General features: G+C 43.7%; 1 protein-coding gene across 1 annotated transcript in view; it reads right to left on the minus strand.

Moving 5' to 3' along the window:
- Window positions 1–516: 516 nt before the first annotated feature.
- ATP10A (ATPase phospholipid transporting 10A (putative)) overlaps window positions 517–19122 on the minus strand; it is a 178519-nt gene continuing 159913 nt past the window's right edge. Inside the window, exons 15-21 of the mRNA XM_062206568.1 lie at window positions 16606–16682; window positions 12411–12536; window positions 7962–8162; window positions 5501–5581; window positions 5318–5422; window positions 4733–4920; window positions 517–4595 (exon numbers count right to left, since the gene is read on the minus strand). Coding sequence (XP_062062552.1) covers window positions 3977–4595; window positions 4733–4920; window positions 5318–5422; window positions 5501–5581; window positions 7962–8162; window positions 12411–12536; window positions 16606–16682 — 1397 coding nt within the window. The 3' untranslated portion in view covers window positions 517–3976. The remainder of the gene's footprint in view (window positions 4596–4732; window positions 4921–5317; window positions 5423–5500; window positions 5582–7961; window positions 8163–12410; window positions 12537–16605; window positions 16683–19122) is intronic.

A 19122-nucleotide genomic window follows, 5' to 3' on the forward strand; every position in this document is an offset into this window, starting at 1 on the left:
AATGATTTGTTACTAACCAAGAATTACACACACACACTCTATCTCAAGGAGCTAATAATTTGGAACAGAAGATTCAGGCATTTATGGGATGGAAGCATACCATTTTTTTTAAGCAGTGGGAGTAGCTTTTTTTTTTTTTTTTTTTTTTTAGGAGCATACCATTTTTATCATCTTCTTGTTCTTGCTCTTATTTTTTTTTTTTTTAACAAAGTGTGGCCTATCCTAAAAGAATAGAATTCTACAACTAGAAGGACTTCATTAGTCACTTACCTGGACTAATTTTTCAACTAGCAAAAAGGATTCCAAAGAGGAGATATTTTGGGGTTCACAGTATCCCTGTGGCAGAGCCAAAACCAAAATTCCAATTTTGTAACCCTCTATTATCTAGTTTCCACCTGTGCACTATGGTGTTTTTCAGTAACCAAAATCTAAAAACAAATGCTGATGGAGATAGGAACCCACTGGATACAATGAATCCAAGAGGCAGGTGTCATACTAAGTTAGAGTATCCTTTGGCATTATTTAATAGCATGGGGTACTTATTACCACCAAGGTCAGCATATACAAGGGGTCTTCAAAAAGTTCATGAAAATATGAATCACGAAAAAATTATGCATAGATGTCACATTTTTTAATCAAAATAAATATATTTTTCAATTCCATTTTTTATGAATTTTTGAAATACTCTCATACTACATGATGGGGGTAGAATCATTTTATTAATTTTGGAAATACCTAAACAAAGGAAACAAAAATAAAAAGGACTACAAAGATTTGTGTCTTGAAAATAGCACCCATATAGTATTTCTAACCTAGGAACAAGACATGCCTTTATGGTTAAGACTTTGGTTAACATCTTCCTTAACTCCGGGAATTGTCTTTATACTTACTAAGATTGTTCTCTAGCATTTTAAGTTTGGTAACTGTTGATGTTATGTTGGTGAATGAAATCTTTTTCTACCCCATTATGGTATCTGACTGGCTTTCATTGCTCTGTAGAAAAGATGTGATTTGTTTTACTCATTATGAGCCAATGTATTTCCTCATCTTATTAGTTCAAAGAGCCTTTTATTCATTTGAATTGTTCTGGTATTTAATATCATGTGTAAGTAGTGGTAATTTGGTCTCTACCATTCAAATTTTCATTCTTTTAAAAAATTTGTCTTATTGCATTAGTCAGAAATTCCATAATATTAATTGTTGTAACAAGCAACTTTATCTCTGATTTTAACACAAATATCTTGAGTGTTTCACTATTATCATTTGTTTTTTGATTCATCACTCACTGACTGCATTCCAACTGCTAGATTGTGTTCAGTGCCAGGAATACCAGGTGAATACACTATACAACGTCTGAGAACTTAAAATCAATTGATTTTGACTTTGAAATAGACATGTAATGTAATTGTCAAATAACTAGTCCAGCTATTTTGTTGCTTAGCAGAGTTGGCCTTCCTATTTTTATAGATTTATTAGAAGTTGCTAACATAGTTCACCCAGTGCTTATCTGAGATCAGTTCATTGTGAGGACTGCAGGTTTTCATGACTGTTCCTCACCTTGAAGAGCAGCCACCTGCTGAGGCCATTTACAATGTTTATTTTTCTAAAGTGGCTTCAGTGTGCACATTCCCAGCGCCACCACTTGGATCATTCTATTGCCCAAGAGGAAGTATCTACAGAAGAGTGTTCCTTGGAGAGCAGGTAAGTGGTGAGTACAGAGCAACCTGGAGGCTGAGGCATTTTAAAGTCTCAGTTACTCAGGTAAATATGCTTTTAGGTCTTCTTGTTCTTTGTGCTAACAATTATCCCCTTAATTCAGAAAACAGTAGCATTGTGTACCTTCCCATGACATTCTTTTCATACTGGCTGCTCCAAGTACAGATGAGGTGGCATCAGGCTTGGAGGAGGAAGGATTGGGCCAGTGGTCACCTTCAGGCTGGTGTGCTGACTGTGGAAGCTGCTTCCCACTCCCCTCTGCCTCCCCATTTGACATGACTTAGACATTCCTCCGGGCATGCACTCATGCAACCTAGGCACTTTGAGAGAAGCAGACCTGTCTCCCAACTGCAACAGGAAACCCTGCTCAGAATATTCCTTGCCATTTGCTGGTAATTTGTGAGACCATTGTGCAGCCCATGCAGGAGGAGGTTGAGGAAAACAGGGCTCTACCTGGGGTGTGGAAGAGGTGCCTTCTCTCCCCTCTGTGTAGTGTGGGGTGACTCCTCCAGCCATTGCATCACTAAGTGGAGAGTCTTCTCAGAAAGCTAAGTGAAAACAAGCCTTGGGTCCTAATCTTTTTGTGATGCTGTAACAGAACTCCTGAGACTGGATAATAGGAACAGAACTTTATTGCCTCATGTTTCTAGAGGCTGAGAGGTCCAAGATCAAGGCACCTGTATCTTGCGAGAGTCTTCTTGCGGCCACCTCACATGGCAGCAGATGGAAGGGCAACAGCGTGAAATGACTCCCACAAGCCCTATTTTATAGCAGGATGAATTCATCCACAAGGGCAGAGCCTTCATGGCCTAAACACCTCCCCAGAGGGCCCACCTGCCAAGACTGCTGATTGGGGGTTAAGTTTCAAATAAAGGAATTTTGGGGGACACACTCAAAATATCGCATGTTGGATCTGTGTTGTTGAGTCCAATCAGCCTGAAGCCCACCCTCTTCCTGGGCTTGCAGACAGGGAGTTTGTGTCTTTCCTTTGTTTGACCAGAAGGAGGTACACTTTTTGTTACTTGCAGTGGGTCACATTCATTGAATAACCAGCCATTCTGACCATGTATGCTATGCTCACGAGTTTGTCCTCAGGTCCTTAGCCCCTTCTGCATTGCTGTTTTCAGGAAGAGGTTCCTGCAGGAACCATAAGTCCCACATAGAAGAGACCACACCCTACTAACTTCATATTCCCAATGCTGAGCACAGCAGGTGACTTATTGGTTTGACAAAATATAAAGAGAACTCAGAGAATAATTGCATGTAATTGTCTGATTTGTATCATTTCAGATTTTCCTTTTCTCTTTTTAGAGGGACAGAAATCGTGGCTCATTAGACAAAGGGCCTGAAGATAATTCCTGAAAAATCCTAGCTTCTTGGTGAGAAGGGTCTGGTTGGTCTGGAAGCCTGGTGCATGGAGTGTGGTGTGATGGGTGGTATGGGCATTGTGGCTTAGATGCACTGAATCTTGTCTTCGTAGCATCTAAAGCACTTGCCACGAAGAATTACCCTGCAGTATTCAGAACACTCCATGAGGTCACAACTTCACAAAACAGTGGCAACTACTGGACATGCTCTTTGCAAGGTGAAGGTTGTTTATTGCTTATGATTTTAACAGGCAAAATGCTGCAGAGGGGCTGTCATACCTACAAGGTGATCTTCGTGAAATACCTGCATAGAATCGGGCACCGGATTGAACTGCACACATGAATTCCTCTTCAGGTCTCACTTTCCCTTTTCTGGGTGAAGGGGAGCCCCAGCCCTCCCATGTTGGTGGGATTGGAAGCCAGTGGGCGAATCTGCCTTGGGGGCCCAACACTCTCCCCTCTGACATTGATCCCTCTGTCCCACTGACACCCATCTGAAGTTCACTGAATTCAATCACACACTTAAATTCGGGGAGAAAAAAGGTCATGCTTGCTGATAAAAACAATCATATTGCCTCTTCTTACAAAATGAGATGAAAAAATAAATCTAAACACACTTCTCAAGTGTCACTCTTCCTGAAACTTTTATATATGTTAAAGCTCTTATTTCTCTTCTCAATATACTCTACGTAGAACTTCAAAAAATAAACTTTCTTTGGTACCTCTCGTTTCCTGTGTTAGCCTTGGAAACATTTAAAAAATACATCTTCCTAGAACTCTTCTGTGCAAATAATAAACATAAATAATATTCACATCTATGTCATATATATAAAAAAGGGCCATTTCAAGGTTTTCAGTGTGACCGCAGTCACCGTGGTCACTGGAAGGTGCTCCTAGAAGTAGTCCGTGGCGTGTCCCCGTAAGTCATGCAGGTCTTGATCTGGCTGTGGAGGTCTGGACAGGAACTCGCCGTCCCGCTTGTCCATCTGCAAACCACTTCGGGAGAACTGCAAGACACTGCCCAGCCCACTGACCAGAGACAGGGAGGAGATCCAGTTGAGGGAGCTGAAGTTGGGCAGGTTGAAGAGGGACGACAGGGGGGCTGCCCTGCCCGTACTGCTGGGTTTCCTCTTGGAGTCCCCAGGACAGTCTGCTGGCATAGCCTGTCCTGGTGTGGAAGACTCTGGGGGCTGAGCACTCAGCCCCTCCGGAAGGGGGTCCTCCCTCACGGGCACACTCATATCCACCGCGCTGGGCTCCCCACTGGCCTCTGGGGAACAGGCCAGCTGTGGTGTGTGCCATGAAGCCTGGGAGGCAAAGTCCCCAGAGAGAGACTCGGAAGGGCCGATGGTCCTCTCTTCTGAGTCCTCAGTTCTCTGGTCTCTTGGGAGGGGCTCCTGAGCAAGGTTCCCTTTGGAAGTGCTGAGCTTCTTGGGGGTCTTCTTGGCTGACTGACGTCCCAGCTGAAGTGGGGTAGGGAAAAGACTCCCCTGGAGGGCTTTGAAAAACAATCTGGAAAGAGCACATTTAAAAAAAGAAAGTCAGGCATTGTCATGGGTGGTGCCTTGCAGCTTCCCAAGGCTCATTCAGAGCAAAGGCAATGGGGACACTCAGAGCAAAGACTTGGAGACACCACCTCGGATACGCACCTGGGCAGTAGCGCAGCGACAGGGGCTACGAGGCAAGTCAAGTAAAATAGGGGGTCGCCCAGTAATGTCTGCATGGTCCAATATGGGTTAGATGGAGGATAGCACGTCGCACAAGATGCATTGTACACCAAGGCCACGGAGAAGAATAAAAGGATACTGAAGCCACACGTTATCCAGTTGAGCCAGGTCTGAGATAGAAAGGGGGAAAAAAAGGGGGGCTTTTATTTCAACTGAAAATGACAACAATGGCATGAAAACAAATGTCTTAATCATCAATAAATGAGTGTGATGTTCTAAGTGCTTAGGAAAAAACAAAGACCCTTGACATACACAGGTGGTGAGATGCAGAGGGCAAGACAAGAGGGCAAAGAGAGAGTGTGGAGGTGGAGGAGGTGAGAGAAGGCAGGGAGGAGCTAAGAGCTTCCCAGAAGTGTGAGGTGTGGGGCTCCCTATGCCAAGGGGCTCTGGATGGTGTCAGTTTCCTTCTTATCACAGCGAGGCTGGTGTTGTAGTTTCCTGTCTGCTCAGAAAACTTCTGGCTCTCCAGGCATCTGCAGCATGAGTGGCCATGCCAGTGACTCTTACCCAGGTTTTGGTTTCAATGCCCAGGTGCAGCAGGAAGGTGAACAGCGCGATGGCTGTGATGGGGGTCCCCCAGGTAAACATGTCCACTTCTGAGTCGTAATAGGCCTGAAAGACAGTGGCATCCCTTGTCTGTGGGCCCCTGGATGCTGTCAGTGGGAAAAACTGTGCCACCTGTGCACTTACCAGGTAAGGAATGAAGAAGCAAACCAGGCTCTGGAAGGCAGCGTCTGCCATGTTTAACCAGAACGTACATGGCCGATATTCCTGGGATACAAACATACAAATTAAAACAAAACAAAACAAAAACAAGCAAGGAGATTACAGACAAGTGCTTGTCTTGTCAAGTGATGTTTTCTAGTATGCTACAGCATCATTGCACAGGCAGTCACGCAAAGCTTGCTAGCTTAGGACTTCCGGAGAGCTGAGGCCCCCACACGGCTGTGAACAAACAAGTACATAGATGCTCATGGATGATTTGCAGCTGAATCACTTACTGGGAGCCTTTGCACAAGAAGAGCTGCAGTCATTCCAGGTTGATAGTGAAAAAAATGAAACCACTTTCCAAGGCTATCAGGGAATGCCTCTCTTGAGTAGGAAGAGTACCTGTTATTCTGAGTGTTCTGTCAAGGCTGAGTTTTCCTATCCCCCCCACTTTTTGAAATTTTGTCTCCTTTTGTGGTGAGTCACTGAAAATATTTTTTTTGAGAAGATCTATTTTACTGATAAATTGGACCAGTGGCTGATCTACAGTTTGTCTTAGGACGGAGGAACCTAAGAATTCACTAGTTCAGTGAGTTGGTACAAAGTTTTCACCTGCCACATAACCAAATTAGAAGAGTTACCCTGATTTTATTTTGGACAAGAAGTCAAAAGAAATACTTGATTGACACCTTGGTGACACTTGTGTTTCTGTCATTTTACTGAACCTTCAGTTTCTGCAGCACTGATTACTGAGGGAATGATGGTAGAATTGCATGTTTGTGATGACATACAAATCTATTTAACCCTTAATTATTCAGACATAGTTTTTCTTTCATTTCCCATGTTTGTAAAATGTCCTGTTTCTATCTTGTACAATTAGATTTCTCTAAGTGAGGCTATAAGGATATTCTCTATATTATTCATTAGCGCTGACCAGTTTGAATATATCACAAAATGTCTTACAACATCAATGCCTTAGTTGAAATTTACTTTGTTTACAATTATTATGAGGAGATCAACAACTAAATTTTACAGGACAATCTTTTCTTCACTCTAAAAGAAACATCACTGTGATACGATTACTACCTTTGGCATTCAATTTTTCTAAATTTTTATTTTTAATTAATTAGTGATTTGTGTATGTTATTATTTTCATTTATTGTTTTTTAATATATATTTTATTTAAGTTATACAAGCTTCTTATATTTCCTTCATATCATTATAGGAACATAGTGGTACATCCCCCCACCCCCACACTCGAAACCCTCTCTCCTTTCCCCTTATAGTCTCACTCTCAATCCCTCAATTTCCACAATGATCTTTTTTTCTTAGTACACTTAATGCTCTTATAGTGAACGCTACCCTAAGAGAAACAGTTCAACAAATAGTATGTAGAGAAAACAAAACAAAGCAAAATAAAACACTGTTCCTCAATGAAAGAGACAAGGGCTACAAACATCACAAAATGTCTATTTCACTTCAATACATTATATTTCAGGTACTCTGCTCATTACCTTTGATCACTGAAAACATATGATATCTGTCTTCTTGGGGCTGGCTTATTTCACTCAGCATAATGGTTTCCAGTTGTGACCATTTTGTTGCAAAAGACAGGATTTCATTTTTTCTAACAATTGAGTAGTACTCCATAGTGTAAATGTACGTGGGTCTTAACCTTTAAACTTGGATGATGGATGCATCCTAATGCTAAACTTTAAAAGCTCTAAACCCACAGGCAATGATAGCCTGGATATAGAAGAATGGAGGTTTCAGTATCTGGGTGGCCAAATTGGTTCATGGCCCTGCTGAAGCCTCCAGACAGCGGGTCAGATCCTGGCCTGCAGCTAACGCAGAGAAGGCAGGAGCATTTACTGAGCACTGGAAAGTGCTGGCTACCTTCTTCCTTTTGGTCACCTAACTCCACAGGACAGTGTCTTCGTCCTGAGTCAGGTGAGGACACTGAAGCCTGAGTAAGGCTATGAGTTCCCCCCACGTGACAAGGTACATCAAGGGAACAAGCAGAAGCCTCCTCATCTGTCCAGCCTGTGGCCTTTGCATGCCGCCAGAAACAGCTGGCTGTTAGTGTGTCAATCTACGCAGTATATTGATAGAAACATACACCTGTTCTCTCAATACATCAACAGTTTCCCTGTCGGTTTGTCCTCTTGTTAATTCCCATTCACAATAAATCAAGTCTTTTTGTTTGATTTTGCAGAATCCTACCTGGGCCTCAGTCACCGCCTGTGCCTTTCAGACCCCAGGAAGGCTTTCCTTGGGCTCCTGGAAATCTGGGGCGTGAAAACAGTTTTCACTCCCTACACTAAATGCACTGCAAGACCCAAGTAGGCAGAATCCATCTGTCTTCCCAAAGGTCGGATTTTAGACTTCAACAATTTGTCCAGATAGCCACTGACAGGGAGACTTTGAGGGGTTGGGTCCTAACCTCCATGTTCTGGCCACTCCTGTAGAGCTGCGGCTCAGACAGCAGCACCCTGGCCGGCACATCCTTGTCTAGCACCCCAGTCACAAGCTGGGGAAGCGATGAGAAGAGCAGGTTAAAGAAGATTAGATACCACTGGTCAATCATGGCAGATGCAGAGAAACCACAATAAAACTGGAACCAAAACAGGAGGCCCACGAACATCTGCAATCAAGAAAGGAAGAATGAGAACAGGCACTTCTTTCAATGCCCTTGCAGAACCTCACCCAAAGGATCTAAGAGGTCTGCAGAGTTTTCTGTAAAGAAGACACTGACAGGCAGCAGTTTCTACCAAAGACAGTGTCAACTTTGAGCCCCAGTGTTGGCCTCTGCCTGTCCCTCCTTGTCCTTCTCGCCTGCATCTTCCTTGTTCCCATCAGCACTGAGGACTTGGCTGTGAGAACGTGGACTTCCCAGGAACAGTCTTTGGGGGGAAGAGGCTTTGTGTCTGAAGAATTACAAGTCATTCAAGGTTTGACAGGGAGTGTTGGCTGCTCGCATTTCAGGAGAGGTGTTAGGATATGAATCTGGGGCTTTTCCCCTGGTACCTCTCCTTTGTTTGTAACTCTAAGCAAAACCTATGGGTGGCCACATCTCTGTGTCTCTGTTTTTTTTTTTTTTCCTTTTTTTAAAAGATTTATTTTTATTTGAAATGCAGAGTTACAGAGAGGTAGAGGCAGAGGCAGAGAGAGGGAGAGAGAGAGAGGTCTTCCATCTGCTGGTTCACTCCGCAAATGGCTGCAACGGCCAGAGCTGGGCCAATCTGAAGCCAGGAGCCAGGAGCTTCTTCTGGGTCTCCCACGTGGGTGCAGGGGCCCAAGGACTTGGGCCATCTTCTACTGCTTTCCCAGGCCATAGCAAAGAGCTGGATTGGAAGTGGAGCAGCCAGGACTTGAACCAGTGCCCACATTGGATGCCAGCACAGCAGGCAGTGGCTTTCCCTGCTAAGCAACAGTACCAAACCCTCTTTACCTTTTTCTTTTTTTTAAAAAAAAGATTTATTTATTTATTGAAAGTCAGAATTACAGCAAGAGGGGTAGACACACACACACAGAGATATGTTACATCTGCTGGTTCACTTCCCAGATGGCAGCAACAGCCAGCGCTGGGCCAGGCTAAAGGCAGGAGTCAAGAGCTGTGTCTCCCACGTGAGTGGCAGAAGCCCAAGTACTTGGGTCAGCCTCTGTTGCTTTTCCCAGGCTGTTAGCTGGGAGCTGGATCAGAAGCGAAGCAGCTAGGACTTGAACCAGCACCCACATGGGATGCTGGCATTGATGTGGTGGCTTTACCAGGTATGCCAAAATGCCAACTCCCCAAAGCATTCTTACACTGATTAGCTGTGCAACTTGGCACAGTTTTCTTGTCCACTGCATGGGCAAATCAGTGATACTTACGTATGAAGTTGTGAGAATTAAAGGACTTAATGTATTTAAAGAACTCACCAGAGTTCCTGGCATACTGCAGGTACTCATCCATGCTATATCCTTAGCTGTCAGCAGTTTTGTTATTTCCTTTGTTTAAGGCTCAAGCAGGGCCAGTGTTCTTACCCCACTTAGAGAAAGGAGATTGAGGTTCCAAGATGTTAAATGACTTGGTCATCCTCAAAGCATGAATAATGAACCCAACATGTTCCAACACAGATGGGTTTTGCCTGGGGGTCTTGGACATGTTTTAAAAAGGACAATGATAAAGGGAACATTCTATGTTGGGCACAAGGTCTAGGTTTTGGTTCTGGAGCTGTAACTATCAAAAATTTATTTATTTACAGAGAGAGAGAGAGAGACAGCGCACTCCCATCTTCTGCTAGTTTACTCCCCAAATGTCCGCAAAGATCAAGGCTGGCTTAGACTGAAGCCAGAAGTCAGGAACTCAATTCAGGTCTTCTATATGGGTGCTAGGGACTCAATTTTACTTGAGGAATCACCTGCTGTCTCCTGGGGTACACACTAGCAGGAAACTGGAACCAGAAGAAGCTGAAACTCAAACCCAGGCACTCAGATACAGGATGCCGGTGTTCCAAGTGGTGTCTTAACTGTTATGCAAAGCTTGCCACTATCCATATTGTTGATCTTGACTCAGTCCCTTAATAACTTCTCTGAGCTTTGGTTTCTTGACCTGAAAATGGCTTGTTGTAAAGATCAGAAGAGGGGGCCAGTGCTGTGGTGTAGCGGGTAAAGCCTCCACCTACAGTGCCGGCATCCCATATGGGAGCTGGTTCGATTCTTGGCTGCTCCAATTCCAATCCAGATGCTTGCTAATGGCCTGGGAAAGCAGAGGAAGATGGCTCAAGTGCTTGGGCCCCTGCACCCAAATGAAAGACCTGCAAGAAGCTTCTGGCTCCTGGCTTCGTATCAGCCCAGTTCTGGCCATTGCAGCCATTTGGGGAATGAACCCGCAGATGGAAGACCTCTCTCTCTCTTGCTCTCTGCATCTGTTTCTCTGTAACTCTGTCTTTCAAATAAATAATCTTTAAAAAAAATCAAAAGAAATGATAGTCTGTGTTGATATAACCTGCAATGACATGTATCCTTCAAGCTCCGTGTCCATCTGTGATTTAAACCTCTTATTATGCAACTTTGCCCCTCTGCACTAAAAGCTCGCAAACATTTTCTCATTGACTTTCTTCTCTTTCTTCCTCCCCCAGCTGACTTTCTCTCACCCACCCTGACAGGTTTAGCCTAATGAGTCACCGATGGGCAAATGGAGTCAAGAGGAGGTAGATAAGTACTCAGATAATTGAGTTTTTCTTTTTCCACTGTAGTACCAAAAAGCTTTTTTCCCCCAAACACTGTTGCTATGGAAACTTTTCTTCTCTGTTCTTTATTGGAAGGAAGGTCAATTTATTCCTAAAACTAATGAATTTCTCATTCTAGGAGGCAGAGTGATTATCCTTGAACTCCTCACAGAGATTAATGCTTGTTTAATATTCCATCTTCTATGGAATAAAAACAGGTACCCCCCTTCTCCTCTCTGTGCCCTCCAAGGAGGACAACTCATGGAGGAAGGCAGCTGGGCCCAGTCCAGGAGGCCACTCTGGACTTTGGTGCATATGAAATGTGGAATGGCTTATGCTAAAACTTCTCACTATCCCTCCATCCAAGAAATTCTAATTGATACCTACAGAGATCAGCTGGCTCAACTCCTGTGTTTTCATAAAAAAAAAAAAAATTCCAAAGAAGGCACATTTAGACAGTCACTGACTTAACAACTGCTCAATTTACAAATTTTGGACTTTACGATAGTATGGAACTGATAAACATTCAGTCAAAACCATATTTTGAATCTTGTGTTTGGATCTGTTCCTGGGCTAGCCACACAAGGCCCTGTCCTCTTAGACAATGGTGGACAGTGGCAACTGTTAGTTCTACAATCACAAGGGTGAACATCTGATACCCTGCAGCATGGTGTGCAGATGGGCTAGGCTGTTCAGTCGGTTAGCTGCATCACGAATATTTTTGAAATGATATTTCCAACCTACAGTGGATTTATCTGGACATAAGCCCATCATAAGTCAAGGAGCACAGGTGACTTGCTTGGTTTCCTACAATTAATGGGTGACAGAAAAAGGGTTGGGGTTTCCCCAGCTTAGTCACCTGTCTATTTCTGTGGGATGCAGGAACCTGAAGCTGTGCAACTGTGCATTTGAGGCCTCACCAAGCTGGAGATTTAACATCAAGGGGGAGGAGTGAAGTAACAGGAGATAGGGCAGAGAGCATAGTTCTCCTTGGATGTAATCCCAGGCACAACCTACTCTGACTTAATTTCTAGAACAAAACCTATCAAATTAAGCGCTCCTTGACTGGTTCTGAGCATCTGTATCTGTTTTCCTGAAGTTTGTAAAAAAAAACTGTGAGGGAAGGGATGGGAGAGGATGACAATAGAGAAGTGAGGGTAAGATTTCATTACGAACACTTAAGAACATGAATGAGACGAGTACTGATGGGAGTTTAGAGTTATTATAGGGAGTTTTCTAAGAAACTAGAAAAAATATACCTTTTAATTGATTTCATTTTATTCTTTACTTAAAAGAGTACAGGATAATCTTGACATTGGAGAACTGGTGTCTGGACAATTAGATTTACAGGATTACTGGAAGGTCATGAACCCAAGAGTTAATTTACTTTGTCTCCTTGTTTGTGCATTCAGCTGCAAGTTATCAGAGGCAGAAACCACAAGGAGGAACCCCGCTGCTTCACAGCAGATTTCTAGAGGTCTCTTACAAGTGGGGCAGGGTTCTGAGACAGCCATGTGGTTTACCCTACATAGCGATGAAGATGCCTGTCTGCCAAAGACTAGTAATGAAAGAATCAAGAGTTAAACATTGGGATCCACATGAAATGCATCATTCAGGTGCATGAACGAATCTCAGACTTTTCAACTGAAAGCATCCAAAGACCAGCATCCAATACCTACTGTGTTTTTGTAGAAGAAATACAGCACCATGTTAGCAAGACGGGAATAGCACCAATGTCCGTGAACAATTAAGAGTCTCTCCAGGTATCGGAATCTTGGCACTGCAAAGTCGCTGGCCATCACTGCCTTGAAAGGAAGAGGAATTCCTGTTACTGGGGATGACTCACTCAGCAAAAGGTCTGTCTTATTTCCTCCAAAATGTGAGGCAAAATATGGAAGGAAAACTCCAGTCTCAAACAGTGTTGAGTGTGGCTGGCCAAGGGATGCTCTGCTACTGTCTCTCTTTCCGTTCACTGCAATTAAACAAAGCCAATCTCAACACACCCTCCAGTCAAGGGATACCACTTTATAGGATTCATGGAAGGTTTCTAACACTGCATATGTAATTAACGCGTCCAAAAAGTTGACTTTGCTTTTATTTTTCTCCAATGCTGTTTTTAACAAACAATAAACCCAGAGATGCAAGAAGTTTCCCTGCCTTTCTCCGTACCCCACTCCACCCACCAAGCTACAGTCCTCTGAGTCAGACCGCACTTCCAATCCTAAGATGAACCCAAACTGCCCCTTTCACCTGCATCAGAGACAGATGTTCTTGTAGCCTAGAAAGCACATTTCGTGTCCTTTCCCCCAGGAGTCACAGGTGAGGGGGCAGGCATGAACTCCCTGAAAAGTCAGTCCCGGGATGCCACTACGGGCAGTGGACAGGGAGCCGAAAGCCATGGCGACAGCAAGCCTGCTTCCTCTACAGACAGGAGGGAAGCCTGGGTAGGAGCTTCCCTCTCATTTGGTTGAGTTTTGTGCTTTACACAATTAAATTAACCAGGCCACACCAAAGCCATGGAACTTTGTCCCTGGAATAAACTGGTATTCACCATATAATTTTCATCATGCAGAACAAAACATCCAACAAAATGGTATGAAAAGACAGCTTTCTGCCTATCTTCAGAGGATGAGTCGACTCAAAACTATCAATGTGCCCTTAACACTTAACTGATTTTCCTGTGTTCAAATAACACCCAGAAAAGAGTAAATTATGCTTGAAATGGGACAGCACTATTGCACAGTTGTCCCTCAGTATCTCTGTGGGACTGGTTCTGCTTACTCCTATGGATAACAAAATTTCTCAAGTCCCTTATGTAAATGGCATAATATTTGCATACAACCTATGCATGTCCTCCCATATAGATTAAATCATCTCTAGATGAACTATAATACTTTATACAGTGTAAATGATAGGTAAATAGATGTTATGCTGTATTGTTTATAGAGAATGACAAAAAATCTACCTATGGTCAGTATGGATGCAATTATTTTTTGCAAATAGTTTTCAATCCATGGTTGGTTGAGTCCACAACACAGAAACTAGGAATATGGAAGGCCCACTGCATGTGATTAAAAAGTTTAAAACCTTAGAATATCAATTTTCTGAACCACAAGATCAATATTTCAAAGCAAATGTCTCCATACCTCTTCCTGTGAACATATTTGTATAGGGATTTCAAAGCCTTCTGAGTATTAATTCTTCATTCAGTTATCCCATTATTCATTCTCTAAAAAATCACTTGTTAAGCTCCCACTATTACCTAGCATGGACCTAGAGATGCAGAAGCCATAAGGCATCATCCCTGTCCTCCACGGAGTCACTCTAAAAGCTCAGCCATAAGAGGCATCTGTAAAAGGAGGTCAATGGGCCCACAAGGAGCCCTCCAGATCATCTCTGAAGAAGAGATCCTAATGCTCAAGATAGATTGCAGGTAATCCCCTGCTGACAAGGTGCCCCTGGCTGTTTAGTCTTCTGTCCCTCTTTTCCACCCCCAATCTGGTCTCAAACACAATGCTTGTCCCTCTGTCCAAGTTGCCTCTCCAAATGTCCCCAGCTGCTCCGGATATTCCATGGGAGCCAAGGTGGTAGCTGCTGTGTTTCCAGCCAGTGCTTGGCTTTAGGGCAGGGGTAGGAAAGTCTGTCCCGCAGACCTTATAAGGTCTGTGAAATCATTTGGTCTAGCTCTGCCAAGGCAACTGCAGCTGTGGGTAGAAATTCAGAAAGTCCAAGGAGGCTAATTTTAAAGTTGATAGTTTTGTATGGCCCGTAAATGATGTTATAAGAATCCAAATGGCCCTTGGCAGAAAAAGCTCCCCACTCCTACTCTAGGGGCTGCTCAACAAATACAGAGGCTCAAGAGATGGAGCTGCCTGGCAGATGTAGGCTCCCTGCCTGGAGCAGCCTCCCCACTGGGCTGAGCTGGGGAGCACCTTGTCATCCTTGCCCATCCTCCATGGCTCAGCGCCCATCGCTGACGTCCTGCTACCACAGCATCCTAGTGTCTGTCTCTCGTGGCGCTCAGCACAGCGTCCCTTCACTTATGGACCGACATACAAGCAACAGGGTCAGATTCACCTGGACATTCACAACAGTAAGAAAAAGCATGAAGGCTTAGCACCATTTTACACAATGCCTCCTCAATAAGGAAGTGAAGCTTTAAATAAATACAGAAGCATCCAGCCACACCCGACCTACAAGCTACACCTGTTCAAAGCATGTGCCTAATAGCTGTGCTGTTCCTATCGCCTCTCACCTGGTCACAGATCACAGATCCCTGGGGCTGGCAGTTTGTGCTTCCATCTTGAAGAGGAGATCAGTGGTGGCAGCTCAATCCTCTCTCCACTATGCACCTAGCATTAGCCTTTTTGATACTGAACATATTTATCTGTTGAATTTACTCTGCATATGAGATTGAAGGGCACTACCCTCGTCAGTTTTTTATATCAGAAGGTAGTAAAAACAGAGGCAATGCTGAAAAAGTCAGAATGAATGAACTTAAACATTCATTCTTTAAACAAAATGCTTCCTGAGCTTCCCCTACATGCAGGGCGCACTGTGAAGAGGCAAAGGTGAGTCAAACAAGAATGCCCGCTTTCAATTTCACAGAGGAAACAAATGTACAAGTAACATAACACAGGTATTAAGTGAGATGTAAGTAGGAGCAGGGTATGGGAGTGCTAAGGACAGGCCAAGATAGAAGTACAGTTGTTGGCACTCTATCTGATGGTCTCAGATTCATGGATTCAAACAATCATGGATCAAAAAGATTCAGAAAAAAGAAATTTAGGCCTGAACACATACTGACATTTTTCTTGGTTTATTCCCTAAACAATGTAGTCTGGCAACTATTTAATGTACTATTTACATTGCATTAGGTATTCTAAGTAATCTAGAGATGATTTAAATATGTGGGAGGGTGTGTCTGCTATGCATATAGTATGCTATTTTATACAAGGGACTTGAACAGGTGTAGATTTTAGTATCCATGGGGGTCCTATATCCAATCTTCCATGGAACAGCTGTACTTTGCTTCCAGCTGAGAACCTTCTAAGTGATTGTTTTTTTAATGAAGTAAAAAAAAAAAAAAAGAAGAAGAAAAAAAAAAGAAAAGAAAAACTAACAAGCTCTGCACAGGCCTGACACGAGGCAAGTGCTCAATAAATAATTACTGACTGGATGAAAGGATCCGTGAATGAATCAATCATTGTGTAAATGGTGGTCAACATTCTGACTTCTGGTATAATAACACTGGATAAATTGTTCTCTGAAGTCTCCACCCAGCTAAAAAATGTGGTGTTTCAAACTTAATCAAGCATTGAAGTTGTGGTGATACTACATGCAAAAGAAGCTCTTTTTAATTGACTCATTTGTTCAGTGACTGGATCACCCATCAAGAAATGACACAGTGACAAATGAAATATGCAGAGCTTAGTATTCATGTGAGTCAAAATGGTTACATTCCATTTTTATCATGAGTTCCAACAGCATCACAGCAAAGCCAGTTTTCCAAAAGGAATCACTATAGTGTTCAGAAGCAGTCAAGGGAATGTGTCCCACAGACTCACCATCAGGAGCCAGAGAGCAGGAGGTGACTCATCTGGCCTCTCTCTGAGCCATTTCACAAAAATATACTTGTGGACATGCCACAGAAATATATAGGAAGTCATCTTTATTCGACAATTCTTCATAAATATAAGTGACATTCTGCTTTACCCTCTATTACTGGTTTAATAGAAGATGAATGTATTGAAGTGAACCCTTTAGCTTCACCAGACAGAGTCCTGAGCAAGGCCAGGGTAGCTCACAGTACGATGGGACAAGAAGTCAATGAGGGCCACTTGGTCTCTTGAGACAGCCCTGGTGGGTCTTTACCTGCATGCCTTCCTGGCCTGAGATTCCTACACCCACATCTGCCACCTGGATCATGCTGACATCATTGGCTCCATCACCTAGAAACAGCACAGGCAGGAAGAATCACTTGCATTGAGAGGCACAGTTCAAATTAACTTCATGGATCTTCTTGAGGACCTCACTGGACTGAGTCCTGTGACACAGTCCCGGGGGAAACTGGAGACAAGGCAGCACATCTCCCTGGGAGAATTGGGTTAAGTGGTCAGAATCAACCACAGTGTGAAACTTGGGACTACTGGCTCCACCAAGAGATGTATCAGAAAGCAAACAGTGCTGAGTCACCTTTTTATTTAGTGCTCATTGTACATAGTTGTTGGCTCCTACACTGATAAAGCTCTTAACACAGTGTCTTGTACAACTAAAGTCATTATTACCAACATGATCATTAATGCAACATTACTCAGCTACTTCAGTCAAGTGGTCAACTCATGCTCACCTGAGCCATTTCCTAAACAGACAGTAAAACTCTACCCTGGCAACTATAGCTTGCTTTTTGTACACTGATTATTAGTCAGTTTACTAACTATTGTACTCAACTTTGGGCCCTCTGAGGGTGTCAAAAAGGAGTATTTCTGTTTATTCGGTCAACCTGCTGAGAGAAAATATTTGGAAACACAGGAATAGGTCAGAGCTCTTGACACCTTCAGAGAAAGGCAGGCAGAGATACCAAGTTATTATCTTCAGTGACAGTGATCATGCCTGGAAGTGCGCAGCACAGCTCCAATCACAGCACATCTATATCCTACGTTGCACAGATGACACAGGTGCAGATACACAGTCAGAGTGACTCACAATGTGGCTGTGAACTGTTTCTTTCTTGTGATTTTTCTATTCTTTATTAGGTTGGGCCCAATGGGGGTAATCAGTCAATATCTGTCAAACTGAAATTCAATAAATGTTTGGGGTGATGTATGTACCAATTACCCTGATTTGGTCATGTATCAAAATATCACATGAATCCCATAACTATGTATGGTTACTATAAAGATATTCTGTGAGGCAATAGAAATCTCTAAAGCTTTTGAATGGCCCATTCAGAATAGAGTTGCGACCTGCAACAATGCCCTCACATCACAGACTTCTGGGAACACAGGAGTAGGTCATATGGTTAAAGAAACGGGCTAAAAGTCTGCATGGACCATTACTTTTCCATTCTCTTTTGAGAGATTATTTTGTTTCTTCTTTTCTCTTTAATTAGCCAAGACCTGACCTTTGCTTTTCAAACAAATACCATACACCAGGGACTGAGGGGCTGAGCCAGGCACTGAACAGGCTATGAACATCTTACTCCAGCCCTTCAAGGCAGACCTTGTTCCCATGTTCCCAGTGAGGACACTAGAGCTCCAGGGAGGAGGGCAGGCAGTGAGTGGTACAGATCCAGTTTGCAATCCCCTCATTCCTGCCTCCAGTACCTGCTCAGAGAATCCTGAAGGCCACTTGAGGGACACGAGTAGGAAGTGCTCAGCCCTGGTGGAGCTGCCTGTCTTCCTCCATCCTGGACCAGGGGATCACAGATGGATACTTTTCTCTTGTCTCCAGGGCAGACGGCATGTGCCCATCTGTGCACTCTCCCTAGCGGATACTCTAGCCCTGGGGTTGTGCAGGATGCTGTCTCTGTGATGGCCATGCTGAAGTCAGGGCTCTCTCCTCACCCCTATCAAGGACTTGGGTTTAAAAGTGGCCTCCTCCCATCAGAAGGCCCTCAAGGTGATGGGGCAGTAGTCTTCATCTCAACAAGGAGTGGTGTCAAAGACCTCCTGCAGAAAATACTGTAATTACTATGACTGACTGGTGATGACACACTTCCGGAGCTTTCTCTCACCAGATATAGATTTGCTGGGGATCATAGGGATCATAGGGATCATCTCTTCCCCGGCCCTCATCAGGAGATGGTGATGTCGGGTCCCTAAACTTCTGCTAGAGACTCCATCTGACCCAAAAGTGGATGGAGATGCTGCCTGCAAGGGGGCAAGTAATAAGGAAGGAGGCAAGTGATCACTGTGGAATCCTTCAAAAGAAACCCATAGGACTCATGAGGCCAGTAGTGCCTCCAAGGACAGACCACCCAAAGATATAGATATGCAATTCTTCTTGAGTAAATGTAAAATTGTACAGCTATTCATATCTCAGGATGGGTTCACTTAATGAGGTACTTGTTTCAGATTAATCCATCAAGTCCAACTGACAAGGCTATGAGAATTCTTATCACCGCCATCTCTGGGTTCTTACAACATTGCAGAACCTTGGATCCCAAGAGGCTCATGATGACCAGAAGTCCCTGCAAAGGGCTGGGCTAATGCTGACCATACAGGCCCTCTGTGGTAGCCAGGACTGCCTGGGATGGACAGCTCTCTAGTGTCCTGTGTCCCAAGAAACAGGATAAGCCTTATCCTGTCTTCCTAAGCTAGCTCTGTATTGCTGACTGTGTAACAGGTACCTGCACCTGCTGCTACTATATTTTGTGGCTCTCCAATGTGA

The sequence above is a fragment of the Lepus europaeus genome, chromosome 11 (assembly GCF_033115175.1).
Source record: "Lepus europaeus isolate LE1 chromosome 11, mLepTim1.pri, whole genome shotgun sequence".
Classification (NCBI taxonomy): Eukaryota; Metazoa; Chordata; class Mammalia; order Lagomorpha; family Leporidae; genus Lepus; species Lepus europaeus.